We start from the raw sequence: 15311 nt of genomic DNA on the forward strand, positions 1-15311 counted from the left end.
GTGAATGTATCCGTTTTGTTTATTGCACTTTTATTACACTTTGCTGAAAAATAAGTGCTGCATTGGCTAAATAGCCGAGGCATTTAAAGATGGCGGCGTGTTGACATTTCTTTGCAGGAAGTGTATTGGCACATTCAAGTTCTGATTGGTTGAAAATTGCCTTCATGTTCGCCACCTACTGCCACCTACTGCTTTGGCAGTGTACTACATCACTGTGCTCAGGTGACAAAACTAAAGTTCTCAGGTTGCAAAACGAATGTCTGACTCGCCTACCGCTACGTTGCGACCTGGAAAAGCGAAACTCATCTTCAAAACGAAACGAAAACATCAGTCAGTCTAACCGCAGCCTAAGATAGATGTATTATTACTCTCTCCACCTTCAAAAAGAAAAAAGCAAGAGTACAACATATTTTTCTATTTACTATTATAATACAGTTAACCACTCTCTCCACCTATTCAAACAGAGCAAGAGCACAATACCATATTCACTTTACTGATGCACTACCCATCAACAGTTAAAATAGCCCTTTACACAAACATTTAATAACAGACCTTTCATTACAATACTATAATAACAGTAGCCACTGCCAGAATAGTGACACATGTATCGCATGTGGTGAGCACACACATGCATGCACAACGAAGACAGAAGATTGCGTTGTCTCAATCATTTTAACTATAAAATTAGCTCAAAGTATGAGCTCACTGACTGAAATGTCCAACAAAAAGCATCAATTGTCAAATAATATTGAGACTAGATGTTTTTGAGGAAATTAGAAAGGGAACAACAACTTAACCCTTGTGTCTGATTAGATTCTTATTTTTTTGATAACTTTGCAGTGATTATGTTTGTAGCCAATATATGTGTAATCTTTGAATTATCTTGGAATTATTTTGACTTTCTCTTTCATAAATTGTTTATTCAACTTCAGCATGATCATAACCACCACATATTGTTTTTTGTAATGTCAGATTTAACAACTCCTTTCAGAAAAGTGGGAGTATTTCATTTTTAATCTGAAGTTGAATAAAATATTTATGGAAAAGAAAGTGGGAAATTATTTCAACATGCATTGCATGGTGGAGATGATGCATTGCATGGTAACGTTAGCTAGCTAACATCCACATGTTTATTTTTTTTTTTGTGACCAACTTTTTATTTTGTCTTTTTTTAAAACAAGTTCAGAGGAAGGACATTCACATCAGCATTTCATATTAATTCACACAGTGGCATAAAAAGTGTCTTTTCAGTATATATTGTCCGTCAGTATATTCATATACTGTGTAGCCTGACTGTTGCAGTTGTGACAGTCTTTTCCTCCGTTCTGGCGGTCCTGTGGCTGCGAGACAGCCCAGGTCGCTTCTTAACCCCACTCCCAGCCCCCCGGGTTTGCATAGACATTTTAGGAGAGGGGGAAACCTTGATGCATACATGTATAGGATACTCTTAATTAGAAAAGAAATCATAATTATGTTTGTTAGATAACCAAGTAATAGGGAAAAATACAATACAATTTAGAAACAACCACAACAAATTATAGCAGTAAACAGAAAAGGAAAAGATAAATGGAAAAGATAAATGGAAACAACAGCAACATGATTTTTGTTCATTCTCTGGTGTCAAGGTACAAGTGTTCAACCTAGTGGAGTACTGATTTTACCTTCTGGGCCGCAGTAAGTAATATTTGGATCGATTCTGTCCTTGCTCCCTGTGCTCTAGCACTGGATGCCTCTAATCTCAATACTTCGTAGAAGGACAGTTTCCAACGGTAAATATTGAGACTATGGGGTGGTTTCCATCTCATTACGAGCATTTTCTTTGCTGCCGTTAAACCGGCCAGAAACACTCTCTTTTTGTGAGGTGTTAATTTTAGAGATGAATCATCATTTAATAATAAAATGTGTGGCAAACAAGGTATGTTTATCTCTGTTATATTAGTGAGAAATAATGCAACCTTGGCCCAAAAAGCGAGTACTCCTGGACATTCCCACATCATATGTATGTATGTTCCTATAACTTTTTGCGGACATAAAGCACATAGAGGACTTTGTAATATTTTTATTTGACAGAGTTTCCTGGGTGACAGATAAAATCTTTGTATCATTTTGTAATGAGTTAATTGGTTATTATAATTACGAGAGGTTAGTGGAATATTATCCCATACATTCTGCCAATTTATGCAGGCATTGTAATTCTTTAAATCTATGTTCCAGACAGTGGTATTACCTGTAGTTCTGTTTAGTTTTCCTTGTATTTTATTATATAACCCAGAAACAAAACCATTTTTAACATTTATGCCATTCACTATATTCATTAAAGGGTGACCTGGTAAAGGCTGATTCCATGGGACACCATAAGTGCGCATTGCAGTGCGTAACTGTAAATAAAAAAAGAAGGATGTACTAGGGACATTATAGATTTGTTTGAGCTCTTGAAATGATCTGAGACCGTGTCAGTAATAACAATGTTTATTTTTATCACTGACTAACCTGCTGGTTCCTTGACCTTGGTGCAAGAAAACATTTGATAAATGTTGCCGGATTTAGCAGCATCTCCTGTAAGGGCCTTTCTTTTTCTTTGTTTTATCCCTCTCTCCTCCACCCATTTCCCTTTCTTCCACTGTCCATCTTGACATCAACGTTAATTGACTTTCGCTCTACTGTATCTCTCCCGAGTCCCTCACTGCCTCGCTGTTATTCTGCATCTGAGTGCCATCTGCCATTCCATTCGCCGCCTCCGCTGTCAATCAGTTGTATCGCCTGGTCCCGCCTCCACCAATCACAAGCGGCAGCACGGCTCCATTTGTGTTTGTGTGATCTGCGAGAGGGAGAGAGTCAGATAGTTCTCCAACTCTGTCGCAGACAGTGAAATCCTGGTTGTTCCCCACCCACCTAGGTTATCTAACTATTGCGCCGCCACAACTAGTAACAATGGCCTGGCAAAAAAATATAATAATTATATAAAAAACAAATATTATAAAAAAAAAAATGTATATACTTTTTTAATTTTTTTTTTATCTGTGCAGGCCGCATCTATTCTTTTACCAACGGATTTCCAGTTCCGCGTTCGTGTTCTGCGATCTGATTGGCCACTGATGTTTCTGGTGCGATCTGATTGGCCACTGACGTTTCTGGTCATGTGACATGTGCGCCCAATCGCGTGCTGCGCCCATTTCCGTCCCGAACAGCAGCAAACTACCTAACGCCTAGTTTATCACTGGTTAAGCTTAGGCGACTCTTTCGAAGTTGGTTAAGGTTAGAGTTTGGAATCAGGGCTGGTGTTCTATCGCCCTGCTCTAAGACAAACTCTAACCTTAACCAACTTCGAAAGAGTGCCTAAGCTTAACCAGTGGCAGAACTTGCCGTCACACGATTGGCGCGACCAGAAACGTCAGTGGCCAATCAGAGCGCAGAACGCGAACGCGGAACTGGAAATCCGTTGGTAAAAGAATAGATGCGGCCTGCACAGATAAAAGATTTGGAGGATCAAGGAGAGAAGACAGGGCTTGAGATGGATCAATTACGATAAAGTAACGGTCATGTGTAAGTTAACCGCTCTCGTCTGTCCTGCAGGACAGTCGGGATGCGGAGCGAGGATGTTACGCCAGGTGTCTGGGTCCAGTGTCAGACACAGTGTCCTCCCTCACCGCGCAGTGGCTGTTCTGGATCAGGAGGCTCTACGAGTTCTACGCGGCTCCTGTTGTCAAGTTCTGGTTCCACACGGTACGGGATGTATACATTTACATTTAGTCATTTAGCTGACGCTTTTATCCAAAGCGACTTACAAGTTCTGTACGACAAGTCATCAGGAAGGGCACAACTCTATCAGCTGAGTAACAATGTTCATCAAAGTGTTCAGTGCTACAGTGTAGGTTAGTATATTAGGACAAGTGCATGACAGTAAGGGCCCGCGTCCACCTATCTCACAAAAACGCTGGCAGTGCGCCGGTAGTGCTGGCATGAAGCGCATCTTGTAGATGACAGAAAGACATCTACAGCCATCTTTTTATCGTTTTTTCCTGCCGCAGTTTTGCACATATTATAGCATATTTTAATACACTTTATTGTATATTAATTATATATATAGTTATTGCCTGACACCACAGTTCGCCCTTTGCTTTTTATTAGCTTTTTAGTAGTGTATTCGTGTAGTTATTATTATTAGTGTATTTGTGTTTTGTCGCAAATCTCAATGGCCCGTCTCTTGTGGGAGACAGCCAAGACAGGCAGGCAGCTCCGGTGTCAGGTTACAAACAGAGTGGTAGATATGAATGGCTGTGATTGGTTGTCTGAAAATGAGCTCAGCGCATCACTCTGAAAGTTCAGAAAGTTTCAACTTTCGGCCACACAAAAAAGTTGAAAAAAGAAGCCGACTGCAGCGCATTTCCTATAGGCGGCGCATGCGGCCGCATACGCTCTCTCCCCATTGGGATACATTGGAAAAAGACGCGTGCGGTCATAAATATGAGGCAGGTGGACCCGGGCCCTAAGGTTAGTTAGGGTTAGATTTTTTATTTTTTTTTAATTCAGGATGTATACTGGTACTGTAGGCTCAGGTTCTGTCTGTGGCAGAGAGGTATCGTTGTGATGTGTTCTGTCCCCCGATGCCTCTGCATGAGGCTGTGTCAGTTTATTTGTGGCTGCCTGTGATCATATTGAAACTGGATATATACAGGTATCCAATAGAGATTTCGTATGATGTGTCTTTCTCCTGTACAATATACAACACGTGTCAGAGGCTGTAGTAGGTTATTTACTGCCAGATATACAATAAGATTAGATAAGGTACAGTAGGATAACTTTCTCTCTCTCTCTCTCTCTCTCTCTCTCTCTCTCTCTCTCTCTCTCTCTCTCTCTCTCTCTCTCTCTCTCTCTCTCTCTCTCTCTCTCTCTCTCTCTCTCTCCATTGTAGATGTCCTACATAGCCTTCTTGGCTCTGTTCTCTTACACTATCCTGGTGAAGATGGAGGAGCAGCCCAGTTTCACAGAGTGGCTGGTTATAGCGTACATCCTCTCCACTGCAATGGAGAACACCAGAGAGGTGAGAGAGCCTCTGGTAGCTAAAGGGCTGCCTCAGCTAACGTTGCAAAAGTTACATACCTGGCGTATGTTGCTGTTCATATCTTGATCGTGGTAAGACCTGCTCGTACAAACAAGGTTCGTCGGAAACGGTCAAAATGAACTTCTTCTCCATTATCGATCGGTAATCCCTCCCCTTGGGTGATTTGATTGGTCCGTAGACAAGAAGGCGACATTGACCTTTTTCAACCGAGAGTGCCTGGAAAAGCGACTTTTATCAAATTTGAGGTGTGTAGTCTGTAGGAGACATACGCCTGTTGCGACAAAACCATAGAAAACAGTTTATTTTCTTTTGCCCTTCCTTTCTTTCGTTCGTTACAGTTTTATCCTCATAGACATTAATTCATGATGTATTTTTCTCACATTGTCTAAGGTCCACACCATCTGATCCTGGGTCTGTTTTACATGCAGCAGCCTCTGGCACTTAATCCCAACGTTTCTGTTGTGAGGAGGACATGCGATAATCATCAGACGTGTAACTCACCAACCTTGTCCTGTGTCTCGAGAACTTAGTCGAGAAATTCCTCTAGGAGAGCAGACCTCCAATGAACTGCAGAAACTATTTTCTCAACTAGTTTCAACTGTAGTAGAGGCCCAACTGGCCCAACAGTTGAATAAATGGTTGAGGAAATAGTGTCTGCAGTTCGCTCGAGGTCTGCTCTCCTCTCTGTGATGTCACCCAGAGGAATTTCCCAAGGGTGCCGATGCGGCTGAGCTCTCAAGACACAACGCTTTACAATTTGTTCCTCACATTTTACCCATCGGGAGCAGTTAGGGGTTAAGTAAGTGTCTTGCTCAAGGACACTTTGACACGCTGCCTGGGAGGAGCGGGAATTGAACCGGGAACCTCTGAATTACCAGACGACTGCTTAACATCCCAAGCCACTGTCACCCCTACAAGCAAAGTGTACCAGAGTACCAGAGTACCAGAGTACCAGAGTACTAGAGTAGTAGAGTACCAGAGGAGTAGAATACTAGAGTACCAGAATACTAGAGTACCAGAGTACCAGAGTAGCAGAGTAGCAGAGTAGCAGAGTGCCAGAGTACCAGAGTACCAGAGTACCAGAGTACCAGAGTACCAGAGTACCAGAGTACCAGAGTAGTAGAGTACCAGACTACCAGAGTACCAGAGTACCAGAGTACCAGAGTACCAGAGTACCAGAGGAGTAGAATACTAGAGTACCAGAATACCAGAGTACCAGAGGAGTAGAATACTAGAGTACCAGAATACTAGAGTACCAGAGTACCAGAGTACCAGAGTACCAGAGTAGTAGAGTAGTAGAGTACCAGAGTAGCAGAGTAGCAGAGTAGCAGAGTAGCAGAGTAGCAGAGTGCCAGAGTACCAGAGTACCAGAGTACCAGAGTACCAGAGTACCAGAGTACCAGAGTAGTAGAGTACCAGAGTACCAGAGTACCAGAATACCAGAGTACCAGAGGAGTAGAATACTAGAGTACCAGAATACTAGAGTACCAGAGTACCAGAGTACCAGAGTAGTAGAGTACCAGAGTACCAGAGTAGCAGAGTAGCAGAGTAGCAGAGTAGCAGAGTACCAGAGTACCAGAGTACCAGAGTACCAGAGTACCAGAGTACCAGAGTACCAGAGTACCAGAGTACCAGAGTACCAGAGTAGCAGAGTAGCAGAGTACCAGAGTAGTAGAGTACCAGAGTAGTAGAGTACCAGAGTAGTAGAGTACCAGAGTACCAGAGTAGTAGAGTACCAGAGTACCAGAGTAGTAGAGTACCAGAGTACCAGAGTAGCAGAGTAGCAGAGTACCAGAATACTAGAGTACCAGAGTACCAGAGTACCAGAGTAGTAGAGTACCAGAGTAGCAGAGTACCAGAGTAGTAGAGTACCAGAGTAGTAGAGTACCAGAGTACCAGAGTAGTAGAGTACCAGAGTAGCAGAGTAGCAGAGTAGCAGTGTACCAGAGTAGTAGAGTACCAGAGTACCAGAGTACCAGAGTAGTAGAGTACCAGAGTACCAGAGTAGTAGAGTACCAGAGTAGTAGAGTACCAGAGTAGTAGAGTACCAGAGTAGCAGAGTAGCAGAGTAGCAGAGTACCAGAGTACCAGAGTACCAGAGTACCAGAGTACCAGAGTACCAGAGTACCAGAGTAGCAGAGTAGCAGAGTAGCAGAGTACTAGAGTAGTAGAGTACCAGAGTAGTAGAGTACCAGAGTAGTAGAGTACCAGAGTACCAGAGTAGCAGAGTAGCAGAGTACCAGAGTAGCAGAGTAGCAGAGTAGCAGAGTAGCAGAGTAGTAGAGTACCAGAGTACCAGAGTACCAGAATAGCAGAGTACCAGAGTAGTAGAGTAGTAGAGTAGTAGAGTACCAGAGTAGTAGAGTACCAGAGTAGTAGAGTACCAGAGTAGTAGAGTACCAGAGTACCAGAGTACCAGAATAGCAGAGTACCAGAGTAGTAGAGTAGTAGAGTAGTAGAGTACCAGAGTACCAGAATACCAGAGTAGTAGAGTACCAGAGTAGTAGAGTACCAGAGTAGTAGAGTACCAGAGTACCAGAATACCAGAGTAGTAGAGTACCAGAGTAGTAGAGTACCAGAGTAGTAGAGTACCAGAGTACCAGAGTAGCAGAGTAGTAGAGTACCAGAGTAGTAGAGTACCAGAGTACCAGAGTAGCAGAGTAGTAGAGTACCAGAGTACCAGAGTACCAGAGTAGCAGAGTAGTAGAGTACCAGAGTAGTAGAGTACCAGAGTACCAGAGTACCAGAGTAGCAGAGTAGTAGAGTACCAGAGTACCAGAGTACCAGAGTAGCAGAGTAGCAGAGTAGCAGAGTAGCAGAGTACTAGAGTAGTAGAGTACCAGAGTAGTAGAGTACCAGAGTACCAGAGTACCAGAGTACCAGAGTACCAGAGTAGTAGAGTACCAGAGTACCAGAGTAGTAGAGTACCAGAGTACCAGAGTACCAGAATACCAGAGTACCAGAGTACCAGAGGAGTAGAATACTAGAGTACCAGAATACTAGAGTACCAGAGTACCAGAGTACCAGAGTAGTAGAGTACCAGAGTACTAGAGTAGTAGAGTACCAGAGTACCAGAGTAGCAGAGTAGCAGAGTAGCAGAGTACCAGAGTAGTAGAGTACCAGAATACTAGAGTAGTAGAGTAGTAGAGTACCAGAGTACCAGAGTACCAGAGTAGTAGAGTACCAGAGTAGCAGAGTAGCAGAGTAGTAGAGTACCAGAGTACCAGAGTACCAGAGTAGTAGAGTACCAGAGTACCAGAGTACCAGAGTAGCAGAGTAGCAGAGTAGCAGAGTACCAGAGTACCAGAGTACCAGAGTACCAGAGTACCAGAGTAGTAGAGTAGTAGAGTACCAGAGTAGTAGAGTACCAGAGTAGTAGAATACCAGAGTACCAGAGTAGTAGAGTACCAGAGTACCAGAGTAGTAGAGTACCAGAGTACCAGAGTACCAGAGTACCAGAGTACCAGAGTACCAGAGTAGTAGAGTACCAGAGTACCAGAGTAGTAGAGTACCAGAGTACCAGAGTACCAGAGTACCAGAGTACCAGAGTACCAGAGTACCAGAGTACCAGAGTAGTAGAGTACCAGAGTAGTAGAGTACCAGAGTACCAGAGTAGTAGAGTACCAGAGTACCAGAGTAGTAGAGTACCAGAGTAGTAGAGTACCAGAGTACCAGAGTAGTAGAGTACCAGAGTACCAGAGTACCAGAGTACCAGAGTACCAGAGTACCAGAGTACCAGAGTAGTAGAGTACCAGAGTAGTAGAGTACCAGAGTACCAGAGTAGCAGAGTACCAGAGTACCAGAGTACCAGAGTACCAGAGTAGTAGAGTACCAGAGTACCAGAGTAGTAGAGTACCAGAGTAGTAGAGTACCAGAGTACCAGAGTAGTAGAGTACCAGAGTAGTAGAGTACCAGAGTAGCAGAGTACCAGAGTACCAGAGTAGTAGAGTACCAGAGTACCAGAGTAGTAGAGTACCAGAGTAGTAGAGTACCAGAGTAGCAGAGTACCAGAGTACCAGAGTAGTAGAGTACCAGAGTAGTAGAGTACCAGAGTACCAGAGTAGTAGAGTACCAGAGTACCAGAGTAGTAGAGTACCAGAGTAGTAGAGTACCAGAGTACCAGAGTAGTAGAGTACCAGAGTAGTAGAGTACCAGAGTAGTAGAGTAGTAGAGTACCAGAGTAGTAGAGTACCAGAGTAGTAGAGTACCAGAGTACCAGAGTAGTAGAGTACCAGAGTAGTAGAGTACCAGAGTACCAGAGTAGTAGAGTACCAGAGTAGTAGAGTACCAGAGTACCAGAGTACCAGAGTACCAGAGTACCAGAGTACCAGAGTAGTAGAGTACCAGAGTACCAGAGTAGTAGAGTACCAGAGTAGTAGAGTACCAGAGTAGTAGAGTACCAGAGTACCAGAGTACCAGAGTAGTAGAGTACCAGAGTACCAGAGTAGTAGAGTACCAGAGTAGTAGAGTACCAGAGTACCAGAGTAGTAGAGTACCAGAGTAGTAGAGTACCAGAGTACCAGAGTACCAGAGTACCAGAGTAGTAGAGTACAGAGTACCAGAATAGTAGAGTACCAGAGTAGTAGAGTAGTAGAGTACCAGAGTACCAGAGTAGTAGAGTACCAGAGTAGTAGAGTACCAGAGTAGTAGAGTACCAGAGTACCAGAGTACCAGAGTACCAGAGTACCAGAGTAGTAGAGTACCAGAGTAGTAGAGTACCAGAGTACCAGAGTACCAGAGTACCAGAGTAGTAGAGTACCAGAGTAGTAGAGTACCAGAGTACCAGAGTAGTAGAGTACCAGAGTAGTAGAGTACCAGAGTACCAGAGTACCAGAGTACCAGAGTACCAGAGTAGTAGAGTACCAGAGTAGTAGAGTACCAGAGTACCAGAGTAGTAGAGTACCAGAGTAGTAGAGTACCAGAGTAGTAGAGTACCAGAGTACCAGAGTACCAGAGTACCAGAGTACCAGAGTAGTAGAGTACCAGAGTAGTAGAGTACCAGAGTACCAGAGTACCAGAGTACCAGAGTAGTAGAGTACCAGAGTACCAGAGTACCAGAGTAGCAGAGTACCAGAGTACCAGAGTACCAGAGTAGTAGAGTACCAGAGTACCAGAGTACCAGAGTACCAGAGTACCAGAGTACCAGAGTACCAGAGTAGTAGAGTACCAGAGTACCAGAGTACCAGAGTAGTAGAGTACCAGAGTAGTAGAGTACCAGAGTACCAGAGTACCAGAGTACCAGAGTACCAGAGTAGTAGAGTAGTAGAGTACCAGAGTACCAGAGTACCAGAGTACCAGAGTAGCAGAGTACCAGAGTACCAGAGTACCAGAGTAGTAGAGTAGCAGAGTACCAGAGTAGTAGAGTACCAGAGTACCAGAGTAGTAGAGTACCAGAGTACCAGAGTACCAGAGTACCAGAGTAGTAGAGTAGTAGAGTACCAGAGTACCAGAGTAGTAGAGTACCAGAGTACCAGAGTACCAGAGTACCAGAGTAGTAGAGTAGTAGAGTACCAGAGTACCAGAGTAGTAGAGTACCAGAGTACCAGAGTACCAGAGTACCAGAGTACCAGAGTAGTAGAGTACCAGAGTAGTAGAGTACCAGAGTAGTAGAGTACCAGAGTAGTAGAGTACCAGAGTACCAGAGTACCAGAGTAGTAGAGTACCAGAGTAGTAGAGTACCAGAGTACCAGAGTAGTAGAGTACCAGAGTAGTAGAGTACCAGAGTAGTAGAGTACCAGAGTACCAGAGTACCAGAGTACCAGAGTACCAGAGTAGTAGAGTACCAGAGTAGTAGAGTACCAGAGTACCAGAGTACCAGAGTACCAGAGTACCAGAGTAGTAGAGTACCAGAGTACCAGAGTACCAGAGTAGCAGAGTACCAGAGTACCAGAGTACCAGAGTACCAGAGTAGTAGAGTACCAGAGTACCAGAGTACCAGAGTACCAGAGTACCAGAGTAGTAGAGTACCAGAGTACCAGAGTACCAGAGTAGTAGAGTACCAGAGTAGTAGAGTACCAGAGTACCAGAGTACCAGAGTACCAGAGTAGTAGAGTAGTAGAGTACCAGAGTACCAGAGTACCAGAGTACCAGAGTAGCAGAGTACCAGAGTACCAGAGTACCAGAGTAGTAGAGTAGCAGAGTACCAGAGTAGTAGAGTACCAGAGTACCAGAGTAGTAGAGTACCAGAGTACCAGAGTACCAGAGTACCAGAGTAGTAGAGTAGTAGAGTACCAGAGTACCAGAGTAGTAGAGTACCAGAGTACCAGAGTACCAGAGTACCAGAGTACCAGAGTAGTAGAGTACCAGAGTACCAGAGTAGTAGAGTACCAGAGTACCAGAGTACCAGAGTACCAGAGTACCAGAGTACCAGAGTACCAGAGTAGTAGAGTACCAGAGTACCAGAGTACCAGAGTACCAGAGTACCAGAGTAGTAGAGTACCAGAGTACCAGAGTACCAGAGTAGTAGAGTAGTAGAGTACCAGAGTACCAGAGTACCAGAGTACCAGAGTAGTAGAGTACCAGAGTACCAGGGGGGGCAGTAGTAGTAGAGTAGTAGAGTACCAGAGTACCAGAGTACCAGAGTACCAGAGTACCAGAGTAGTAGAGTACCAGAGTACCAGAGTACCAGAGTACCAGGGGGGGCAGTAGTAGTAGAGTACCAGAGTAGTAGAGTACCAGAGTACCAGAGTACCAGAGTACCAGAGTACCAGAGTAGTAGAGTACCAGAGTACCAGAGTACCAGAGTAGTAGAGTAGCAGAGTAGCAGAGTACTAGAGTAGTAGAGTACCAGAGTACCAGAGTACCAGAGTAGTAGAGTACCAGAGTACCAGAGTACCAGAGTACCAGGGGGGGCAGTAGTAGTAGAGTACCAGAGTAGTAGAGTACCAGAGTACCAGAGTACCAGAGTACCAGAGTACCAGGGGGGGCAGTAGTAGTAGAGTACCAGAGTAGTAGAGTACCAGAGTACCAGAGTAGTAGAGTACCAGAGTACCAGAGTACCAGGGGGGGCAGTAGTAGTAGAGTACCAGAGTACCAGAGTACCAGGGGGGGCAGTAGTAGTAGAGTACCAGAGTACCAGAGTACCAGGGGGGGCAGTAGTAGTAGAGTACCAGAGTACTCCACCAGGGGGGGCAGTAGTAGTAGAGTACCAGAGTACTCCACCAGGGGGGGCAGTAGTAGTAGAGTACCAGAGTACCAGAGTACCAGGGGGGGCAGTAGTAGTAGAGTACCAGAGTACCAGGGGGGGCAGTAGTACCAGAGTACCAGAGTACCAGAGTACCAGGGGGGGCAGTAGTAGTAGAGTACCAGAGTACTCCACCAGGGGGGGCAGTAGTAGTAGAGTACCAGAGTACCAGAGTACCAGGGGGGCAGTAGTAGTAGAGTACCAGAGTACTCCACCAGGGGGGGCAGTAGTAGTAGAGTACCAGAGTACCAGAGTACCAGGGGGGGCAGTAGTAGTAGAGTACCAGAGTACCAGAGTACCAGGGGGGCAGTAGTAGTAGAGTACCAGAGTACTCCACCAGGGGGGGCAGTAGTAGTAGAGTACCAGAGTACTCCACCAGGGGGGGCAAGGCGGCACGTCTGAGGAGCTTGATTATTCCATTTGAACCTGTAGATGAACTGTGAAGCGGAAAGGAGATCTGTTTCACTGTAGTCTACTTTACAAACGTTACCAATGTAAACAAACCTTTTACAGCAAATGCAATGAAAAAGTAATATGTACCTATAGTGTTAGTCCTTGTATCAAGGTCTGTCCATTTGTTAACGTTTGGATCACTGTGTGGGCCTTTAACACTTTGGATGCCACTGGTGAACATGGTCAAAACATGGTTGAATGCCAGCACCCACTTCAATGATAGCGTTGTGAACGCATTATCTGTCTTAAATTATGGCTAGTTTCAAGTTTCTTTAATAGTTGTCAAAATGTTTAATGTTTGTACAAAATGCTTCTTACTGTTACGCTCCAGAGACTGTGCAAGACAAGATAAGTATGAAATAAAATAACATAGTATAGCATGTAAATTAGAAGTAAAAAAATGAGGTCACAGTGTTCAGTATAGACATATGTACAATGTTCGATGCAGAATAGACGTAACTGAGTTACCATATAATATACAATACTGTGTAGTGTACTAATATACAATACTATATAGTGCAAGGCAGAAATAGGATGAGGCGCAATTTAGGTACAATTTACAGTAGGTGTACGAGTTGTAGTGCAAATCCTTTATCAATAAATATAAAGTGTGTTTGTGTGATCTAAAGTGTGGAGAGTGGGTGCTGCAGTGTGTTGTTTGTTTAAGTGAGTGTGTGCGTGTGGGTGTGTGTGCTGTGTGCATTTGATGGTTGTTGCATAGTGTTTATTGTTCGTTTAGCAGCCTGATGGCCTGAGGATAGATGGCTATGTGTCTAACCTGGCCGTCGCTTATCAATGACTTGTTTGCAGTCAACATTGTCGAAACGGATTGTTTTTTAATCGGTTCATTTTCGTTTTATACCATTTTGAAAAGCCCTCGTTTTCTTGAAAGTTTCAGGAAAATAAAAGATTCCGTGATAAACGGCATTTACTGGAATATTCTGGAATACACAAAAAACGTTGACATTTTTCGGCCTATTTATGAATCGTTTTCAAATAAACGCTAGATTATCGATAGTATATGTACTTATGCACGCTAGAGAAGCGAGCTGAAAAATCTATTCTCATTTCCTGATCAGCACACACACACACACACACACACACACACACATAGGGCAAACGCTGAAAACAGATCCGATTATCCTAAGACTGGTAAAATAGATTCCTTACCTCACATCAGATGTTCTCCAAAAAGATTATTCCAATTCCTGATCGCCATTCCAAATATCGATCGCGTTTATTGATTCAGCGCTGGGTACAGGAAATATGTATTCCACGCTGTTTTCCGGCTCTGCAATCTCTTCGATCTCTTCGGATGGCTTGCCGGATAAGTAAAATGAGGAAACTGGATTTCCCCCCCCCATCAGTCTAATCCAATGGGGTGCAGTTACACAGGGAGAGACGATAGGGGGCGGTATTTTCCCAATGGAGCTCAGAGAGAGGTTGCTGCACTAACGTGAGACTAGATTGATGAAATATGAATTCAAATCGCTAATAAATTTAAAAAAAACGACAAACAACCGCTATATAGCGTTGCTGGCATTCAACGGTCGGCATGAACTAACGACATATAGCGTCGTTGGCATTCAAAGTGTTAAGGATGACACGATTTGACATACAAAGTTTGTTCAAACCTGCAATGCAACTCAATGATACACGCCTGTCTTCACCTTGTACCGTCAGGTGCTGATGTCAGAGCCTAGAAATCTAAGCCAGAAGCTGAAAGTGTGGTTCTCGGAGTACTGGAACTTTAATGAATTCATAGCCATCCTCCTCTTCCTTGCTGGACTGACGATGCGTTGGTACGGCGAACCCTATCGGACGGCCGGTCGCATCAGCTACTGCCTGGATATCATCTTCTGGTTTGTCAGAGTGCTGGACCTTCTGGCTGTCAACCAAAACGCTGGCCCCTACCTCACCATTATCACCAAGATGGTCTGTATGCGTTATAGTCTATTAATTTAATTATTTATTGGATTGTTTTTCATTGTTTGTTCATTCAAAAACGTGAGTTGGCAGTTGCCTTCCCTTAGCATGTTTCCTTTGTTGAGGGAGATTGCTGGTACCCGGCTGTATATATACTGCTATGCTTTGCTCACTTCATATCACAGCCTGGCAACTTTAGATCTCCCGGGGCGACGATATGTCATGTCATTTTATTTTACTTACTCAAAAGCATTTTATATTACCTAAACATAAAATCCAGTTCACTTATTTGTCAAACACTCTGAAGTTGTTGAAATGTGATGTGGAGTGAAAATATTATTATCAAGATGTCAGCCCCCAGTAAATAGAATCCCATTGGAATTTAGTTTGATAATGACATGAAATACCGTTGCCCAAGAGATCTAAAGTTAATTTCAGTCAAATGTTAATTTGCCCGGCTGTGATATGAAGCGAGCAACGCATAAAAGGAGACAGAGTTGGTAAGACACAGTAGAGAAGGTTCCGGTGGGATTTGATCTCAGTCCAGCAATGGTACATGTGGTTCGAGAAATGGGGGTCTCAAACACTACACCACCATTATTAATATTATTATTATTATTATTATTGTAATTATTAACTTGTAGTTCAATTTTGGAGGTCTGTTTTGCCTCTGGATATAGCTACAAG

General features: G+C 43.8%; 1 protein-coding gene across 1 annotated transcript in view; it reads left to right on the top strand.

The window, feature by feature from the left end:
- trpm6 (transient receptor potential cation channel, subfamily M, member 6) overlaps positions 1 to 15311 on the top strand; it is a gene marked incomplete at its 5' end in the record, with an annotated part of 158988 nt that overhangs the window by 40064 nt on the left and 103613 nt on the right. Inside the window, 3 exons of the mRNA XM_084323194.1 lie at positions 3574 to 3723; positions 4913 to 5041; positions 14382 to 14633. Coding sequence (XP_084179320.1) covers positions 3574 to 3723; positions 4913 to 5041; positions 14382 to 14633 — 531 coding nt within the window. The remainder of the gene's footprint in view (positions 1 to 3573; positions 3724 to 4912; positions 5042 to 14381; positions 14634 to 15311) is intronic.

The sequence above is a fragment of the Notolepis coatsorum genome (genome assembly GCF_963971535.1).
Source record: "Notolepis coatsorum genome assembly, chromosome: 10".
Lineage (NCBI taxonomy): Eukaryota > Metazoa > Chordata > Actinopteri > Aulopiformes > Paralepididae > Notolepis > Notolepis coatsorum.